Consider the following 19491-nt stretch of genomic DNA (forward strand, 5'->3'; position numbering starts at 1 on the left):
ACCACAACAACGGTGTTAACAACAACCACAACAGCTGCTCCAACCACGACAACTGTGGCTCCAACAACGACAACAGGTGCACCAACCACAACTACAGCTGCTCCAACCACGACAACAGCTGCTCCAACCACAACCACGGCTGCTCCAACCACAACCACAGCTGCTCCAACCACAACAACGGTGGCAACAACAACCACAACAGCTGCTCCAACCACAACAACTGTGGCTCCAACAACGACAACAGGTGCACCAACCACAACTACAGCTGCTCCAACAACAACGACAGCTGCTCCAACCACAACAACGGTGGCAACAACAACCACAACAGCTGCTCCAACCACGACAACTGTGGCTCCAACAACGACAACAGGTGCACCAACCACAACTACAGCTGCTCCAACAACAACGACAGCTGCTCCAACCACAACAACGATGGCATCAACAACCACAACTGCTGCTCCATCCACAACAACAGCTGCTCCAACCACGACAACAGCTGCTCCAACCACAACAACTGCTACTCCAACAACGACAACAGGTGCACCAACCACAACCACAGCTGCTCCAACCACAACAACAGCTGTGCAAACAACAACAACAACTGCTCCAACCACAACCACAGCTGCTCCAACCACAACAACAGTGGCATCAACAGCCACAACTGCTGCTCCAACAACGACAACTACAACTACAACGACAGCTGCTCCAACCACAACGGTGGCATCAACAACCACAACTGCTTCTCCAACCATGACAACAGCTGCTCCAACCACAACAACAGCTGCTCCAACTACAACGACAGCTGCTCCAACCACGACAACAGCTGCTCCAACCACAACAACTGCTACTCCAACAACGACAACAGGTGCACCAACCACAACCACAGCTGCTCCAACAACAACAATGGTGGCACCAACAACCACAACAGCTGCTCCAACAACGACAACATCTGCTCCAACCACAACCACAGCTGTTCCAACCACAACAACGGTGGCATCAACAACCACAACCGCTGCTCCATCCACAACAACAGCTGCTCCAACCACGACAACAGCTGCTCCAACCACAACCACAGCTGTGCAACCAACAACAACAACTGCTCCAACCACAACCACAGCTGCTCCAACCACAACAACGGTGGCAACAACAACCACAACAGCTGCTCCAACCACGACAACTGTGGCTCCAACAACGACAACAGGTGCACCAACCACAACTACAGCTGCTCCAACAACAACGACAGCTGCTCCAACCACAACAACGATGGCATCAACAACCACAACTGCTGCTCCATCCACAACAACAGCTGCTCCAACCACGACAACAGCTGCTCCAACCACAACAACTGCTACTCCAACAACGACAACAGGTGCACCAACCACTACCACAGCTGCTCCAACAACAACAATGGTGGCACCAACAACCACAACAGCTGCTCCAACCACGACAACAGCTGCTCCAACCACGACAAAAGCTGCTCCAACCACGACAACTGCTGCTCCACCCACGACAACAGCTCCTCCAACCACAACCACAGCTGCTCCAACCACAACAACTGCTACTCCAACAACGACAACAGGTGCACCAACCACAACTACAGCTGCTCCAACAACAACGACAGCTGCTCCAACCACGACGACAGCTGCTCCAACCACGACAACAGCTGCTCCAACCACAACAACAGCTGTGCAACCAACAACAACAACTGCTCCAACCACAACCACAGCTGCTCCAACCACAACAACAGTGGCATCAACAGCCACAACTGCTGCTCCAACAACGACAACTACAACTACAACGACAGCTGCTCCAACCACAACGGTGGCATCAACAACCACAACTGCTTCTCCAACCACGACAACAGCTGCTCCAACCACAACAACAGCTGCTCCAACTACAACGACAGCTGCTCCAACCACGACAACACCTGCTCCAACCACAACAACTGCTACTCCAACAACGACAACAGGTGCACCAACCACAACCACAGCTGCTCCAACAACAACAATGGTGGCACCAACAACCACAACTGCTGCTCCATCCACAACAACAGCTGCTCCAACCACAACCACAGCTGTGCAACCAACAACAACAACTGCTCCAACCACGACCACAGCTGCTCCAACCACAACAACAGTGGCAACAACAACCACAACAGCTGCTCCAACCACGACAACTGTGGCTCCAACAACGACAACAGGTGCACCAACCACAACTACAGCTGCTCCAACAACAACGACAGCTGCTCCAACCACAACAACGATGGCATCAACAACCACAACTGCTGCTCCATCCACAACAACAGCTGCTCCAACCACGACAACTGTGGCTCCAACAACGACAACAGGTGCACCAACCACAACTACAGCTGCTCCAACAACAACGACAGCTGCTCCAACCACAACAACGATGGCATCAACAACCACAACTGCTGCTCCAACCACAACCACAGCTGCTCCAACAACAACAATGGTGGCACCAACAACCACAACAGCTGCTCCAACCACGACAACAGCTGCTCCAACCACGACAAAAGCTGCTCCAACCACGACAATTGCTGCTCCACCCACGACAACAGCTCCTCCAACCACAACCACAGCTGCTCCAACCACAACAACTGCTACTCCAACAACGACAACAGGTGCACCAACCACAACTACAGCTGCTCCAACAACAACGACAGCTGCTCCAACCACGACGACAGCTGCTCCAACCACGACAACAGCTGCTCCAACCACAACAACAGCTGCTCCAACCACAACAACAGCTGTGCAACCAACAACAACAACTGCTCCAACCACAACCACAGCTGCTCCAACCACAACAACAGTGGCATCAACAACCACAACTGCTTCTCCAACCACGACAACAGCTGCTCCAACCACAACAACAGCTGCTCCAACTACAACGACAGCTGCTCCAACCACAACGGTGGCATCAACAACCACAACTGCTTCTCCAACCACGACCACAGCTGCTTCAACCACAACAACGGTGGCAACAACAACCACAACTGCTGTTCTAACCACAACAACTGCTACTCCAACAACAACACCAGGTGCACCAACCACAACTACTGCTCCAACCACAACCACAGCTGCTCCAACCACAACAACGGTGGAACCAACAACCACAACTTCTGCTCCAACCACGACAACGGCTGCTCCAACCACAACCACTCCAGCACCAACCAAAACAACATCTGCTCCAACCACAACAACCGTGGCACCAACAACCACAACTGCTGCTCCAACAATGACAACACCTGCTCCAACCACAGCTGCTCCAACAACAGCAACGGTGGAACCAACAACCACAACTGCTCAAACTACAACGAAAGCTGCTCCAACCACAACAACGGTCGCATCAACAACCACAACTGCTGCTCCAAAAACGACAACAGCTGCTCCAACCACAACCACAGCTGGTCCAACCACAGCTGGTCCAACGACAGCAACGGTGGAACCAACAACCACAAATGCTTCTCCAACCACAACAACAGCTGCTCCAACCACAACAACATCTGCTCCAACCACAACAACAGCTGCTCCACCCACGACAACAGCTCCTCCAACCACAACCACAGCTGCTCCAACCACAACAACTGCTACTCCAACAACGACAACAGGTGCACCAACCACAACCACAGCTGCTCCAACTACAACGACAGCTGCTCCAACCACAACGGTGGCATCAACAACCACAACTGCTTCTCCAACCACGACGACAGCTGCTCCAACCACGACAACAGCTGCTCCAACCACAACAACAGCTGCTCCAACTACAACGACAGCTGCTCCAACCACAACGGTGGCATCAACAACCACAACTGTTTCTCCAACCACAACAACAGCTGCTCCAACCACAACAACAGCTGCTCCAACTACAACGACAGCTGCTCCAACCACAACGGTGGCATCAACAACCACAACTGCTTCTCCAACCACGACCACAGCTGCTTCAACCACAACAACGGTGGCAACAACAACCACAACTGATGCTCTAACCACAACAACTGCTACTCCAACAACGACAACAGGTGCACCAACCACAACAACAGCTGTGCAACCAACAACAACAACTGCTCCAACCACAACCACAGCTGCTCCAACCACAACAACGGTGGCAACAACAACCACAACAGCTGCTCCAACCACGACAACTGTGGCTCCAACAACGACAACAACTACAGCTGCTCCAACAACAACGACAGCTGCTCCAACCACAACAACGATGGCATCAACAACCACAACTGCTGCTCCATCCACAACAACAGCTGCTCCAACCACGACAACAGCTGCTCCAACCACAACAACTGCTACTCCAACAACGACAACAGGTGCACCAACCACAACCACAGCTGCTCCAACAACAACAATGGTGGCACCAACAACCACAACAGCTGCTCCAACAACGACAACATCTGCTCCAACCACAACCACAGCTGTTCCAACAACAACGACAGCTGCTCCAACCACGACGACAGCTGCTCCAACCACAACAACTGCTACTCCAACAACAACACCAGGTGCACCAACCACAACTACTGCTCCAACCACAACCACAGCTGCTCCAACCACAACAACGGTGGCAACAACAACCACAACAGCTGCTCCAACCACGACAACTGTGGCTCCAACCACGACAACAGCTGCTTCAACCACGACAACTGCTGCTCCACCCACGACAAAAGCTCCTCCAACCACAACCACAGCTGCTCCAACCACAACAACTGTGGCTCCAACAACGACAACAGGTGCACCAACCACAACTACAGCTGCTCCAACCACAACGACAGCTGCTCCAACCACAACAACGATGGCATCAACAACCACAACTGCTGCTCCATCCACAACAACAGCTGCTCCAACCACGACAACAGCTGCTCCAACCACAACTGCTACTCCAACAACGACAACAGGTGCACCAACCACAACCACAGCTGCTCCAACAACAACAATGGTGGCACCAACAACCACAACAGCTGCTCCAACAACGACAACATCTGCTCCAACCACAACCACAGCTGTTCCAACCACAACAACGGTGGCATCAACAACCACAACTGCTGCTCCAACCACGACAACGGCTGCTCCCACCACAACCACAGCTGCTCCAACCACAACAACGGTGGCAACAACAACCACAACAGCTGCTCCAACCACGACAACTGTGGCTCCAACAACGACAACAGGTGCACCAACCACAACAACAGCTGTGCAACCAACAACAACAACTGCTCCAACCACAACCACAGCTGCTCCAACCACAACAACGGTGGCAACAACAACCACAACAGCTGCTCCAACCACGACAACTGTGGCTCCAACAACGACAACAGGTGCACCAACCACAACTACAGCTGCTCCAACAACAACGACAGCTGCTCCAACCACAACAACGATGGCATCAACAACCACAACTGCTGCTCCATCCACAACAACAGCTGCTCCAACCACGACAACAGCTGCTCCAACCACAACAACTGCTACTCCAACAAGGACAACAGGTGCACCAACCACAACCACAGCTGCTCCAACAACAACAATGGTGGCACCAACAACCACAACAGCTGCTCCAACAACGACAACATCTGCTCCAACCACAACCACAGCTGTTCCAACCACAACAACGGTGGCATCAACAACCACAACTGCTGCTCCAACCACGACAACGGCTGCTCCAACCACAACAACTGCTACTCCAACAACGACAACAGGTGCACCAACCACAACCACAGCTGCTCCAACCACAACGACAGCTGCTCCAACCACAACTACGGTGGCATCAACAACCACAACTGCTGCTCCATCCACGACAACAGCTGCTCCAATGACGACAACAGCTGCTCCAACCACAACAACAGCTGCTCCAACCACAACAACAGCTGCTCCAACCACGACAACAGCTGCTCCAACCACAACCACAGCTGCTTCAACCACAACAACGGTGGCGACAACAACCACAACTGCTGCTCTAACCACAACAACTGCTACTCCAACAACAACACCAGGTGCACCAACCACAACCACAGCTGCTCCAACTACAACGACAGCTGCTCCAACCACAACGGTGGCATCAACAACCACAACTGCTTCTCCAACCACGACAACAGCTGCTCCAACCACAACAACATCTGCTCCAACCACAACAACAGCTGTGCAACCAACAACAACAACTGCTCCAACCACAACCACAGCTGCTCCAACCACAACAACGGTGGCAACAACAACCACAACAGCTGCTCCAACCACGACAACTGCTGCTCCAACCACGACAACAGCTGCTTCAACCACGACAACTGCTGCTCCACCCACGACAAAAGCTCCTCCAACCACAACCACAGCTGCTCCAACCACAACAACTGCTACTCCAACAACGACAACAGGTGCACCAACCACAACTACAGCTGCTCCAACAACAACGACAGCTGCTCCAACCACGACAACAGCTGCTCCAACCACAACAAAAGCTGCTCCAACCACAACAACAGCTGTGCAACCAACAACAACAACTGCTCCAACCACATCCACAGCTGCTCCAACCACAACAACAGTGGCATCAACAGCCACAACTGCTGCTCCAACAACGACAACAGCTCCTCCAACCACAACCACAGCTGCTCAAACCACAGCTGCTCCAACGACAGCAACGGTGGAACCAACAACCACAACTGCTGCTCTACCCACAACAACTGCTACTCCAACAACGACAACAGGTGAACCAACCCCAACGACGGCTGCTCAAACTACAACGACAGCTGCTCCAACCACAACAACGGTGGCATCAACAACCACAACTGCTGCTCCAACCACGACAACAGGTGCTCTAACCACGACAACTGCTGCTCCAACCACGACAACAGCTGCTCCAACCACGACAACAGCTGCTCCAACCACAACAACATCTGCTCCAACCACAACAACAGCTGCTGCAACAACGACAACAGCTGTGCAACCAACAACAACAGCTGCTCCAACCACAACGACAGCTGCACCACCACCAACAACAGCTGCTCCAACCACAACGACAGCTGCACCACCACCAACAACAGCTGCTCCAACCACAACGACAGCTGCACCACCACCAACAACAGCTGCTCCAACCACAACGACAGCTGCTCCGACAACAAAAACGGTGGCACCAACAACTACAACTGCTGCTCCAACAACGACAACAGCTGCTCCAACCACAACCACAGCTGCTCCAACCACAACAACGGTGGCATCAACAACCACAACTGCTGCTCCATCCACGACAACAGCTGCTCCAATGACGACAACAGCTGCTCCAACCACAACAACAGCTGCTCCAACCACAACAACAGCTGCTCCAACCACGACAACAGCTGCTCCAACCACAACCACAGCTGCTTCAACCACAACAACGGTGGCGACAACAACCACAACTGCTGCTCTAACCACAACAACTGCTACTCCAACAACAACACCAGGTGCACCAACCACAACCACAGCTGCTCCAACTACAACGACAGCTGCTCCAACCACAACGGTGGCATCAACAACCACAACTGCTTCTCCAACCACGACAACAGCTGCTCCAACCACAACAACATCTGCTCCAACCACAACAACAGCTGTGCAACCAACAACAACAACTGCTCCAACCACAACCACAGCTGCTCCAACCACAACAACGGTGGCAACAACAACCACAACAGCTGCTCCAACCACGACAACTGCTGCTCCAACCACGACAACAGCTGCTTCAACCACGACAACTGCTGCTCCACCCACGACAAAAGCTCCTCCAACCACAACCACAGCTGCTCCAACCACAACAACTGCTACTCCAACAACGACAACAGGTGCACCAACCACAACTACAGCTGCTCCAACAACAACGACAGCTGCTCCAACCACGACAACAGCTGCTCCAACCACAACAACAGCTGCTCCAACCACAACAACAGCTGTGCAACCAACAACAACAACTGCTCCAACCACAACCACAGCTGCTCCAACCACAACAACAGTGGCATCAACAGCCACAACTGCTGCTCCAACAACGACAACAGCTCCTCCAACCACAACCACAGCTGCTCAAACCACAGCCACAGCTGCTCCAACCACAACAACGGTGGAACCAACAACCACAACTGCTGCTCTACCCACAACAACTGCTACTCCAACAACGACAACAGGTGAACCAACCCCAACGACGGCTGCTCAAACTACAACGACAGCTGCTCCAACCACAACAACGGTGGCATCAACAACCACAACTGCTGCTCCAACCACGACAACAGGTGCTCTAACCACGACAACTGCTGCTCCAACCACGACAACAGCTGCTCCAACCACGACAACAGCTGCTCCAACCACAACAACATCTGCTCCAACCACAACAACAGCTGCTGCAACAACGACAACAGCTGTGCAACCAACAACAACAGCTGCTCCAACCACAACGACAGCTGCACCACCACCAACAACAGCTGCTCCAACCACAACGACAGCTGCACCACCACCAACAACAGCTGCTCCAACCACAACGACAGCTGCACCACCACCAACAACAGCTGCTCCAACCACAACGACAGCTGCTCCGACAACAAAAACGGTGGCACCAACAACTACAACTGCTGCTCCAACAACGACAACAGCTGCTCCAACCACAACCACAGCTGCTCCAACCACAACAACGGTGGCATCAACAACCACAACTGCTGCTCCAACCACGACAATAGCTTCTCCAACCACGACAACGGCTGCTCCAACCACAACAACTGCTACTCCAACAACGACAACAGCTGCTCCAACCACAATAACATCTGCTCCAATCACAACAACAGCTGCTCCAACCACAACCACAGCTGCTCCAACCACAACCACTGCAGCACCAACCAAAACAACAACTGCTCCAACCACAACAACTGTGGCATCAACAACCACAACTGCTGCTCCAACCACGACAACAGCTGCTCCAACCACAACAACATCTGCTCCAACCACAACAACAGGTGCTCCAACCACAACAACAACTGCTCCAACCACAACCACAGTTGCTCCAACCACAACCACTGCAGCACCAACCAAAACAACAACTGCTCCAACCACTACAACGGTTGCACCAACAACCACAACTGCTGCTCCAACAACGACAACAGCTCCTCCAACCACAACTGCTACTCCAACAACTACAACAGGTGAACCAACCACGACAACAGCTGCTCCAACCACAACCACTGCAGCACCAACCAAAACAACAGCTGCTCCAACCACTACAACGGTTGCACCAACAACCACAACTGCTGCTCCAACAACGACAACAGCTCCTGCAACCACAACTGCTACTCCAACAACGACAACAGGTGAACCAACCACGACAACAGCTGCTCCAACCACAACCACAGCTGCTCCAACCACAACCACTGCAGCACCAACCAAAACAACAACTGCTCCAACCACTACAACGGTTGCACCAACAACCACAACTGCTGCTCCAACAACGACAACAGCTCCTCCAACCACAACTGCTATTCCAACAACGACAACAGGTGAACCAACCACGACAACAGCTGCTCCAACCACAACCACAGCTGCTCCAACCACAACCACTGCAGCACCAACCACAACAACATCTGCTCCAACCACAACAACAGCTGTTCCAACCACAACAACAGCTGTGCAACCAACAACAACAGCTGCTCCAACCACAACAACCAGTGTGGCATCAACAACCACAACTGCTGCTCCAACAACCACAACAGCTGCTCCAACCACGACAACAGCTGCTCCAACCACGACAACATCTGCTCCAACCACAACAACAGCTGCTCCAACCATATCAACAGCTGTGCAACCAACAAAAACAACTGCTCCAACCACAATTACAGCTGCTCCAACCACAACAACGGTGGCAACAACAACTACAACTGCTGCTCCAACCACGACAACAGCTGCTCCAACCACAACCACAGCTGCTCCAACCACAACCACTGCAGCACCAACCAAAACAACAACTGCTCCAACCACTACAACGGTTGCACCAACAACCACAACTGCTGCTCCAACAACGACAACAGCTCCTCCAACCACAACTGCTACTCCAACAACGACAACAGGTGAACAAACCACGACAACAGCTGCTCCAACCACAACCACAGCTGCTTCAACCACAACAACATCTGCTCCAACCACAACAACCAGTGTGGCATTAACAACCACAACTGCTGCTCCAACCACGACAACAGCTGCTCCAACCACGACAACAGCTGCTCCAACCACAACAACAGCTACTCCAACCACAACAACAGCTGTGCAACCAACAACAACAACTGCTCCAACCACAACCACTGCACCACAAACCAAAGCAACAACTGCTCCAACCATAACAACTGTGGAACCAACAACCACAACTGCTGCTCTAACCACAACAACTGCTAGTCCAACAACAACACCAGGTGCACCAACCACAACCACAGCTGCTCCAACTACAACGACAGCTGCTCCAACCACAACAACGGTGGCATCAACAACCACAACTGCTGCTCCAACCACGACAACAGCTGCTCCAACCACGACAACAGCTGCTCCAACCGCAACAACAGCTGTGCCACCAACAACAACAACTGTTGCTCCCACAACCACAGCTGCTCCAACCACAACAACGGTGGCAACAACAACCACAACTGCTGCTCCAGCCACAACCACAGCTGCTCCAACCACAACAACAGCTGTGCAACCAACAACAACAGCTGCTCCAACCACAACAACCAGTGTGGCATCAACAACCACAACTGCTGCTCCAACCACAACGACAGATGCTCCAACCACGACAACAGCTGCTCCAACCACGACAACATCTGCTCCAACCACAACAACAGCTGCTCCAACCATAACAACAGCTGTGCAACCAACAAAAACAACTGCTCCAACCACAATTACAGCTGCTCCAACCACAACAACGGTGGCAACAACAACTACAACTGCTGCTCCAACCACGACAACAGCTGCTCCAACCACAACCACAGCTGCTCCAACCACAACCACTGCAGCACCAACCAAAACAACAACTGCTCCAACCACTACAACGGTTGCACCAACAACCACAACTGCTGCTCCAACAACGACAACAGCTCCTCCAACCACAACTGCTACTCCAACAACGAAAACAGGTGAACCAACCACGACAACAGCTGCTCCAACCACAACCACAGCTGCTTCAACCACAACAACATCTGCTCCAACCACAACAACATCTGCTCCAACCACAAAAACAGCTGCTCCAACCACAACAACAGCTGTGCAACCAACAACAACAGCTGCTCCAACCACAACAACCAGTGTGGCATTAACAACCACAACTGCTGCTCCAACCACGACAACAGCTGCTCCAACCACGACAACAGCTGCTCCAACCACAACAACAGCTGCTCCAACCACAACAACAGCTGTGCAACCAACAACAACAACTGCTCCAACCACAACCACTGCACCACAAACCAAAGCAACAACTGCTCCAACCATAACAACAGTGGAACCAACAACCACAACTGCTGCTCTAACCACAACAACTGCTAGTCCACCAACAACAGCAGGTGCACCAACCACAACCACAGCTGCTCCAACTACAACGACAGCTGCTCCAACCACAACAACGGTGGCATCAACAACCACAACTGCTGCTCCAACCACGACAACAGCTGCTCCAACCACGACAACAGCTGCTCCAACTGCAACAACAGCTGTGCCACCAACAACAACAACTGCTGCTCCCACAACCACAGCTGCTCCAACCACAACAACAGCTGTGCAACCAACAACAACAGCTGCTCCAACCACAACAACCAGTGTGGCATCAACAACCACAACTGCTGCTCCAACCACAACGACAGATGCTCCAACCACGACAACAACTGCTCCAACCACGACAACATCTGCTCCAACCACAACAACAGCTGCTCCAACCATAACAACAGCTGTGCAACCAACAAAAACAACTGCTCCAACCACAATTACAGCTGCTCCAACCACAACAACGGTGGCAACAACAACTACAACTGCTGCTCCAACAACGACAACAGCGGCTCCAACCACAACCACAGCTGCTCCAACCACAACCACTGCAGCACCAACCAAAACAACAACTGCTCCAACCACAATTACAGCTGCTCCAACCACAACAACGGTTGCACCAACAACCACAACTGCTGCTCCAACAACGACAACAGCTCCTCCAACCACAACTGCTACTCCAACAACGAAAACAGGTGAACCAACCACGACAACAGCTGCTCCAACCACAACCACAGCTGCTTCAACCACAACAACATCTGCTCCAACCACAACAACATCTGCTCCAACCACAAAAACAGCTGCTCCAACCACAACAACAGCTGTGCAACCAACAACAACAGCTGCTCCAACCACAACAACCAGTGTGGCATTAACAACCACAACTGCTGCTCCAACCACGACAACAGCTGCTCCAACCACGACAACAGCTGCTCCAACCACAACAACAGCTGCTCCAACCACAACAACAGCTGTGCAACCAACAACAACAACTGCTCCAACCACAACCATTGCACCACAAACCAAAGCAACAACTGCTCCAACCATAACAACAGTGGAACCAACAACCACAACTGCTGCTCTAACCACAACAACTGCTAGTCCAACAACAACACCAGGTGCACCAACCACAACCACAGCTGCTCCAACTACAACGACAGCTGCTCCAACCACAACAACGGTGGCATCAACAACCACAACTGCTGCTCCAACCACGACAACAGCTGCTCCAACCACGACAACAGCTGCTCCAACTGCAACAACAGCTGTGCCACCAACAACAACAACTGCTGCTCCCACAACCACAGCTGCTCCAACCACAACAACGGTGGCAACAACAACCACAACTGCTGCTCCAACCACAACCACAGCTGCTCCAACCACAACAACAGCTATGCAACCAACAACAACAGCTTCTCCAACCACAACAAGAGCTGCTCCAACCACAACAACATCTGCTCCAACCACAACAACAGCAACGGTGGTACCAACAACAACCACAGCTGCTCCAAAAACAACAACAGCTGCTCCAACCACGACAACAGCTGCTCCAACCACAACCACTTCAGCACCAACCAAAACAACAACTGCTCCAACCACAACAACTGCTGCTCCAACCACAGCCACAGCTGCATCACCCACCACAACAGCAGCACCAACCACAACAACTGCTGCTCCAACCACAGCCACAGCTGCATCACCCACCACAACAGCAGCACCAACCACAACCACTGTGGCACCATCCACAACAACAGCTGCTCCAACAACGACAGCAGCTTCACCAACCACAAAAACTGCTGCTCCAACCACAGCAAACACTGCACCAACCACAACAACTGCTGCACCAACCACAACAACTGCTGCTCCAACCACAACCACTGTGGCACCAACCACAACAACTCCTGCTCCACCATCGACAACACCTGCTCCAACAACAACAGTATCTGCTGTGACCACAGCCACCGCATCTGCAACCACAACAACTGCTGCACCAACAATGACAACAGCTGCTTCAACCACAACCACAGCTGTCCCAACAACAAGCCCAGATGCTCCAACAACATCAACAGCCTCACCAACCATAAAATCACCTCTAACATCAGCTGTTGCTCAGACCACAATACCTGTTTCAATAGCATCATCAACAACAACAACAGCTACTCCAAATCCAAGCACTGCGTCAACAACCAAAACAACATTTGTGACAACAACCACTTCTGCAATAACCACTACAATTTCTTCAACAACTAAAAAATCCACGACAACAACAAGTAACGCATCTTCTGTCAGAATTAATGTAATCCCTCTTGTACTGGGACTCTTTGTCTTCATCATCTATTATTAAACAGGAAAATCACAGATGGAACCCTATGAAAACCACTAAAACTATGAAAGGATGTTTTTTTTTTATTGTCAATGTTTACTTCTGTTCTTCTTGTTTAGTTGGGATTTAAATTTAATTTGTTTCAGATGTAAGAAAAGGGGTCTGGGTAAACCTGAGGATGGATAACTATTTAACACACAATTACCTTTTTCCAAGTGAGTTATAAAGTGTAATATACATTTAATATTTACTTATATTTAACAAATATATTTATCTTTTGTTAAACTTATCATGCAAATGTCTTGAATAAATGTAATAGTGTGCAATAATATGAACAGAAATATATATCCATATATCCATAACTAGTTATTTGGGGATTTTTGTTATGCATATATATTGTCAGTTTTATATTACAACAGTGATTCAATGACAGCATTGTAAAACTACAACAACAATTACACCAAAAATGCCAAAAGATAACAACTGTGACTGTGATAAAGTTTTCAACAGACATTATGATGGGGTTTTTTTTGTGCTTTGGAACTGTCCCATTGATGACAAGCATGGGGAATATAAAAGCTATGACAATATATTTGTTTTGAATAATGTTATGATTATTCTGAATGTCACTTGTTTTCTTGATTTTTCCCAATCATACTGATGGCCACACATGGCCCCAGTTTTATCTTTCATATAATTACATAGTAACTGTATGTTATTTAGGATGAGATACTCTGGTTTCCCCAGAATGTAGACTTTTACTCTCTTCATCTTAATAAAACTATTAATGCATCAATTGTTTTTCTACATGAATTACCGTACCTATAAAATATTTAAAAGTTTCTTCAATGAAATCTTATATTTTATAATACTCATCCGTGTTATTAGAAAATGTAATATTTTGGGGGGCTTTTGTAATTGCCAGTAAATTTTCCTAATGGAAATACAAATTTGGATAATTGAAAAGGAAGAAGGATGTGTTGAAGTATTTTTTCTTTTTAAACTAATATAATCTTTGTTTCTAGTAATCAGGTTTCAATAATAACACAGTCCTCTGATTTTTAGTGGTTCTAAAAAAAGCCCTAACCACTTGTTTCTTTTTTATAATGTCTAAAATAATAATAATAATAATAATAATGGATACTTTATTGATCCCCATGGGGAAATTACTTGTTTTTCTCTGCATTTGACCCATTCACTCAGTGAAGCAGTGGGCAGCCCACTAAGCAGGCGCCCGGGGAGCAGTGTGTAGGGACGGTACCTTGCTCAGGGGTACCTCAGGGTAGCCGGGTTTTGAGTGGCTGACAAGACTAGAAAAAAGAAAGCTTCATACAGTAAATGCTTGTACATGACATTGTAGTACATAATATACCATATCAGAAGAACCTAAATTGATGGTTATAATGGAACTAATAACTAATATGAATTTAGGCAGGTTTGCAACCAAGCAGAGAAGTCTTCCAACATCCCAAATAATAATTATGAAATCACCACACAAATAATTTTAATGCCTTTCCCTTTTTAAAAAAAATCAAGTACAGAACATGCCATGCAATCATTTGTTAATTAAATCATTACAGAAACCAAAATGGACACTCCGATGGAGGGAGGAGGTCAGCAGCTGAGGTGGTGTTACTTAGATGGATGGCTGGCTTTGAGTTCTGAATTTGACGTTCCGATTCAACTTCTTTACTCAAGTAAAAGTAAAGAACGTAAGAAAGTAAAAAGTTGCTATTTGAAGGACATTTCCACCAGCCATTTTTGTGCAAATCTAACTGAACCTCTTGCTATAGTAATATAATAATATTAGTACATGGGAACACAAAGTTGTTGTTTTTTTTTTTACTGTGCATCCACATCTAAACAGAAATAAGTACAATCAAGAGGTGGGGGAACCCTAAGTTTAGTTGTAATGAAAGAATAACAAGTCTGACCTGTGCTACTGCTGCTCTGATTTAGTGCTCTTTGTGGATTTATACAACTCAATTCAACAAAATCTAACCCAATATTCCACAAACTGTTTGGCTTTGGCTGATTTCCATCTCCTACACTGACTTTATAGGGGAAAGTTTATACTATCTTTATGCTAGTTGGTATAAAGTTGGTATGATGGTGGAATTCAATGAATGATTCTAAGTACCATCAGTTTAAATTCAAATTTATCTCTGCTCCACTTGATGTAACCTAACTCTGACCATGAGCATCTTACCTTTAAATCTAACCTCTCTTCTTCCTGTCTTGCCCTATCTTTCCTACAACTTTCTCCATCTGTGAGTGAAGTTATCTTTTGTTCTTTTCTCCCTACAGCAGCTGTACCTTTGGCTACAGTAGTAGACACTCTCTGTGACTTACTGCACACAAACAGTTTGTGTTTTGCTCTGCAAACCTGTTAAATGGAATTCCTTCACATAGAGTTTCAAACTCTGCGAGAGTCTATGGAGTACAGTTCGCAGCAGGTGAAAACACTTGCTGACAAAAACTCATGACCTACAGTTAGTGACATCACTCATAAAGGGAATGACCCAACTCTCACAATAAAATTTTAAAACCTCAAAGAAACTGTTATCGAGCTCCAGGCCTGCAGCATTGACAGGTATCCCAGAGAAGGCAGAATTGGACTCAGAAACAATGGTGAGACAGTTTATTCAGGTTCACCTGAAACTCTTAGAGGACACGATAAAGACCACCATCTTTTATCGTACCCATTGTCTGGGAGGGAAGCAACTGGACCAGGGAAGGGCTCAATTGTGCTCAAATCTGGACATTTTAAACAGAAAGAGCTGGTAAAGAGCTGCGGTCTGGAATTGAACGTGATTTGTTGATGTACAGAATACAATTTGAGGTATTTGGTGATTAGACCCAGTTGGCCCATCACAGCAGAACGGAATCCCATCAGGGATAGGGATTAGGGCAGGACCCCCAGAGATTAGACATTGATGATGGAGATGAAGATCGAGGCTTGAATGGAGCCTGAAGTCTGAGTAATGAGAGGCAGAGATGGGGAGGAGGTAGGTTGTGCGAAGGCATCTGCAAAGATGAATGACAGATGTGCAGTGAGATTTAAAGTACATGGAGTGGAGGACTTCCGGTCAGCATGCGACCAGAGTAGACGCAGGAACGAACTGCTCCGGTGAACTTAACTCCACTTTGACCAGTTTCACCCCTTCAACTGCCACCTTTAAGTCGCTTACACTTGTAACTACTTTTCTAGGGTTTTGAACACTTTTAACCCTTTCCAATGGCTTCTAAGAGTGCAAAAGCGAACAAAAAGGAGGAAGCTAGCTTAACACTGGAGGCTATCACCACGCTGCTCCAGCAGCACCGAGATGAGTTGGCATCTGAATTTAAGACCTCAATTAACGCCCTCGATTCAAAACTGGACCAGGTAGGACAAACCCAAGAGGAACAGGCCGAGAGAGTTTCATTCTTGGAGCTTGCAACTGAAGACCTGAGCCAACGTGTCGCTGACCTTGAAAACACGTGTGCCGCTCTTCGCAAAGACAACAACCAGCTAAAGAACAAAGTCACTGACCTGGAGAGCCGTAGCAGGCGTCAGAACATCCGCATCCTTGGACTGCCTGAAGACACTGAAAGTGGGTGCCCCACTCACTTCTTTTCCAACCTTCTCTGTGAGTTATTGGGCAAAGAAATGCTTCAGTCTCCACCGGAGCTCGATAGAGCGCACCGCTCCCTCGCAGCGAAGCCGCCCATGGGACGCCCACCTCGCCTGGTGATCATCCACCTGCACCGATACCAGATCAAGGACCTCATCATCCGAGAAGCTAGGAGGAGAGGGAAATTCGACTACCGAGGCGTGCCTATCCAAATTGTGGAGGACTACAGTCCCGAGGTCCTCAATCAGCGGGCGCAGTAGAAGGACATTATGTCAGAGCTCTATGGGCGAGGCCTGAGGCCGGCTCTCCTCCTCCCAGCACAGCTTCGCATAACGCAGGCCAGCGGCGCCAGAAAGTTTTTCAGCTCCGTGGATGGACCAGGCTCAACACTACATTGAGAGGCTCCCAAAGGCTCCGGAAGCCCCATGAAGAATTATTACTAATAAAACAATGGCACCAAATGCAGGTACCAAACATTCCATATAGGTATAGAGGCGCAGTCGGGATCCACGTAAGACGTTGCTTTTCCCCTCCGAGTGTAGCGATATAGTCTGAATGCTATAGTACTGAAATGCTGATTATTACTTTAATTTAACTCAATAATCTTTTTTTTTTTTTTTTTGATAAATAAGGAGACAACCTCATTGACTTCTACCCGTTGGCTAATGACATAATACCTGTTGCACGGAGACGGGGAGTTTTGTTATCTACTCATAGCCTTCTGTCTGTTCTTATTCAATAATTCAGTTATACCAGTAGTACTTATTGAACTACATCATCTTTTTTGTGTTTGGTTGTTTGTTTACATACTTGGACTCTGCTTTGAAACACTCCAGCAATTACATTTGGACTTGGTGGCTGATACAGTTTCAAAACTTAACAGTATTATAAGGGGTTTCAGCTTACTATGCTATGGCCACCGGAGCAGTGGTTCGACTGCTTCAATACCTAGGTTATTGCTTTCATAGACAGGAGGAATAACACTCTAAATATGTTAAGTTTGAAGAGTTTGAAGAGAATAACAGGATAGAATAAATAAGCATAAAATAAATAAACGTTAAATAAAAGCTAAATTAAAAAGGTGGGTCTTGAGCCTGTTCTTAAAAACATGTACGTTCTCTGCGGCCCTGAGGTCCTCCGGCAGGCTGTTCCACAGATGAGGACCATACCATTGAAAAGCTGCCTCTCCGTGAGTATGTGTCCTGACTTTAGGGACAATCAAAAGGCCAGTACCAGAGGACCTCAGGGTCCGCGAGAGTTCATATGGTAAAAGCAGATCTGAGAGATAAGAAGGCCCAAGACCATTAAGACATTTAAAAACCAATAAAAGAACTTTAAAATCGATCCTGAAACACACGGGGAGTGTCATGGTTCGAATTTTGAGGAAGGGACATACGACTGAAAGTCCATAGTGGGTCAACACAAATTATTTTATTAAAACACATATATGTGGTGAAAATGGGCTCTGCAAAACATCAGGCTCCATCTCCCGCCTGACAATAGGTGGGTGTAGTATTTATACTTATGATGACCAGTAACTCGCGTCACTAAAACAGAACAGTTCCTTTTTCAGTTCCTCCACCGCCTCCCAGATGCATCCTGTTATTACACTTGTCTAGACTTTAGACAACACTTGCAATCAGTTTATCCAGACAGGCTATGTGTCTGTGTTGTTAATCTAAGTGCATGACCTGAATGGGATTGTTTTGCAGGGATTATGTTACTTTGGGATATATTATACATTTGTTCGAAGTGTAGTCTTCAATAAATGAAATGCATGTTCAATTGGTTTTCAGGTGACTGAATTGGCCATTCAAGAATATTCCACTTTTTTCCTTTAATAAACCTCTGGGTTGCTTTGGCTGTGTTTTGGCTGTCCATCTGTATTATGAAATGCTGGGGGGAGGATAATATCTTACTGTTCTTATAAGAAATAATAAGAAAGTAATAAATAAGTAAATAGCAAGTAAGTCATTAGAAGCTGCCTTTGCTACCCTCATATACATATAATCAA

The 19491-nt window shown here is 48.4% G+C and overlaps 1 protein-coding gene across 1 annotated transcript; it reads left to right on the forward strand.

Moving 5' to 3' along the window:
* Positions 1–750: 750 nt before the first annotated feature.
* Positions 751–17737, forward strand: LOC146575856 (uncharacterized). Its single transcript, XM_085272507.1, has 7 exons — positions 751–1666; positions 1850–2200; positions 3773–4756; positions 4862–5194; positions 5258–5810; positions 8637–9690; positions 17114–17737. The coding sequence occupies exons 1-7, from the start codon at positions 751–753 to the stop codon at positions 17735–17737; spliced, it is 4815 nt and encodes a 1604-aa protein (XP_085128633.1).
* The last annotated feature ends 1754 nt before the right edge of the window (positions 17738–19491 follow it).

Source organism: Mchenga conophoros, linkage group LG4, assembly GCF_057382185.1.
Source record: "Mchenga conophoros isolate Kocher_MC1m ecotype Shallow Benthic linkage group LG4, M_conophoros_male_GT1.1, whole genome shotgun sequence".
In the NCBI taxonomy this organism is placed as follows: Eukaryota; Metazoa; Chordata; class Actinopteri; order Cichliformes; family Cichlidae; genus Mchenga; species Mchenga conophoros.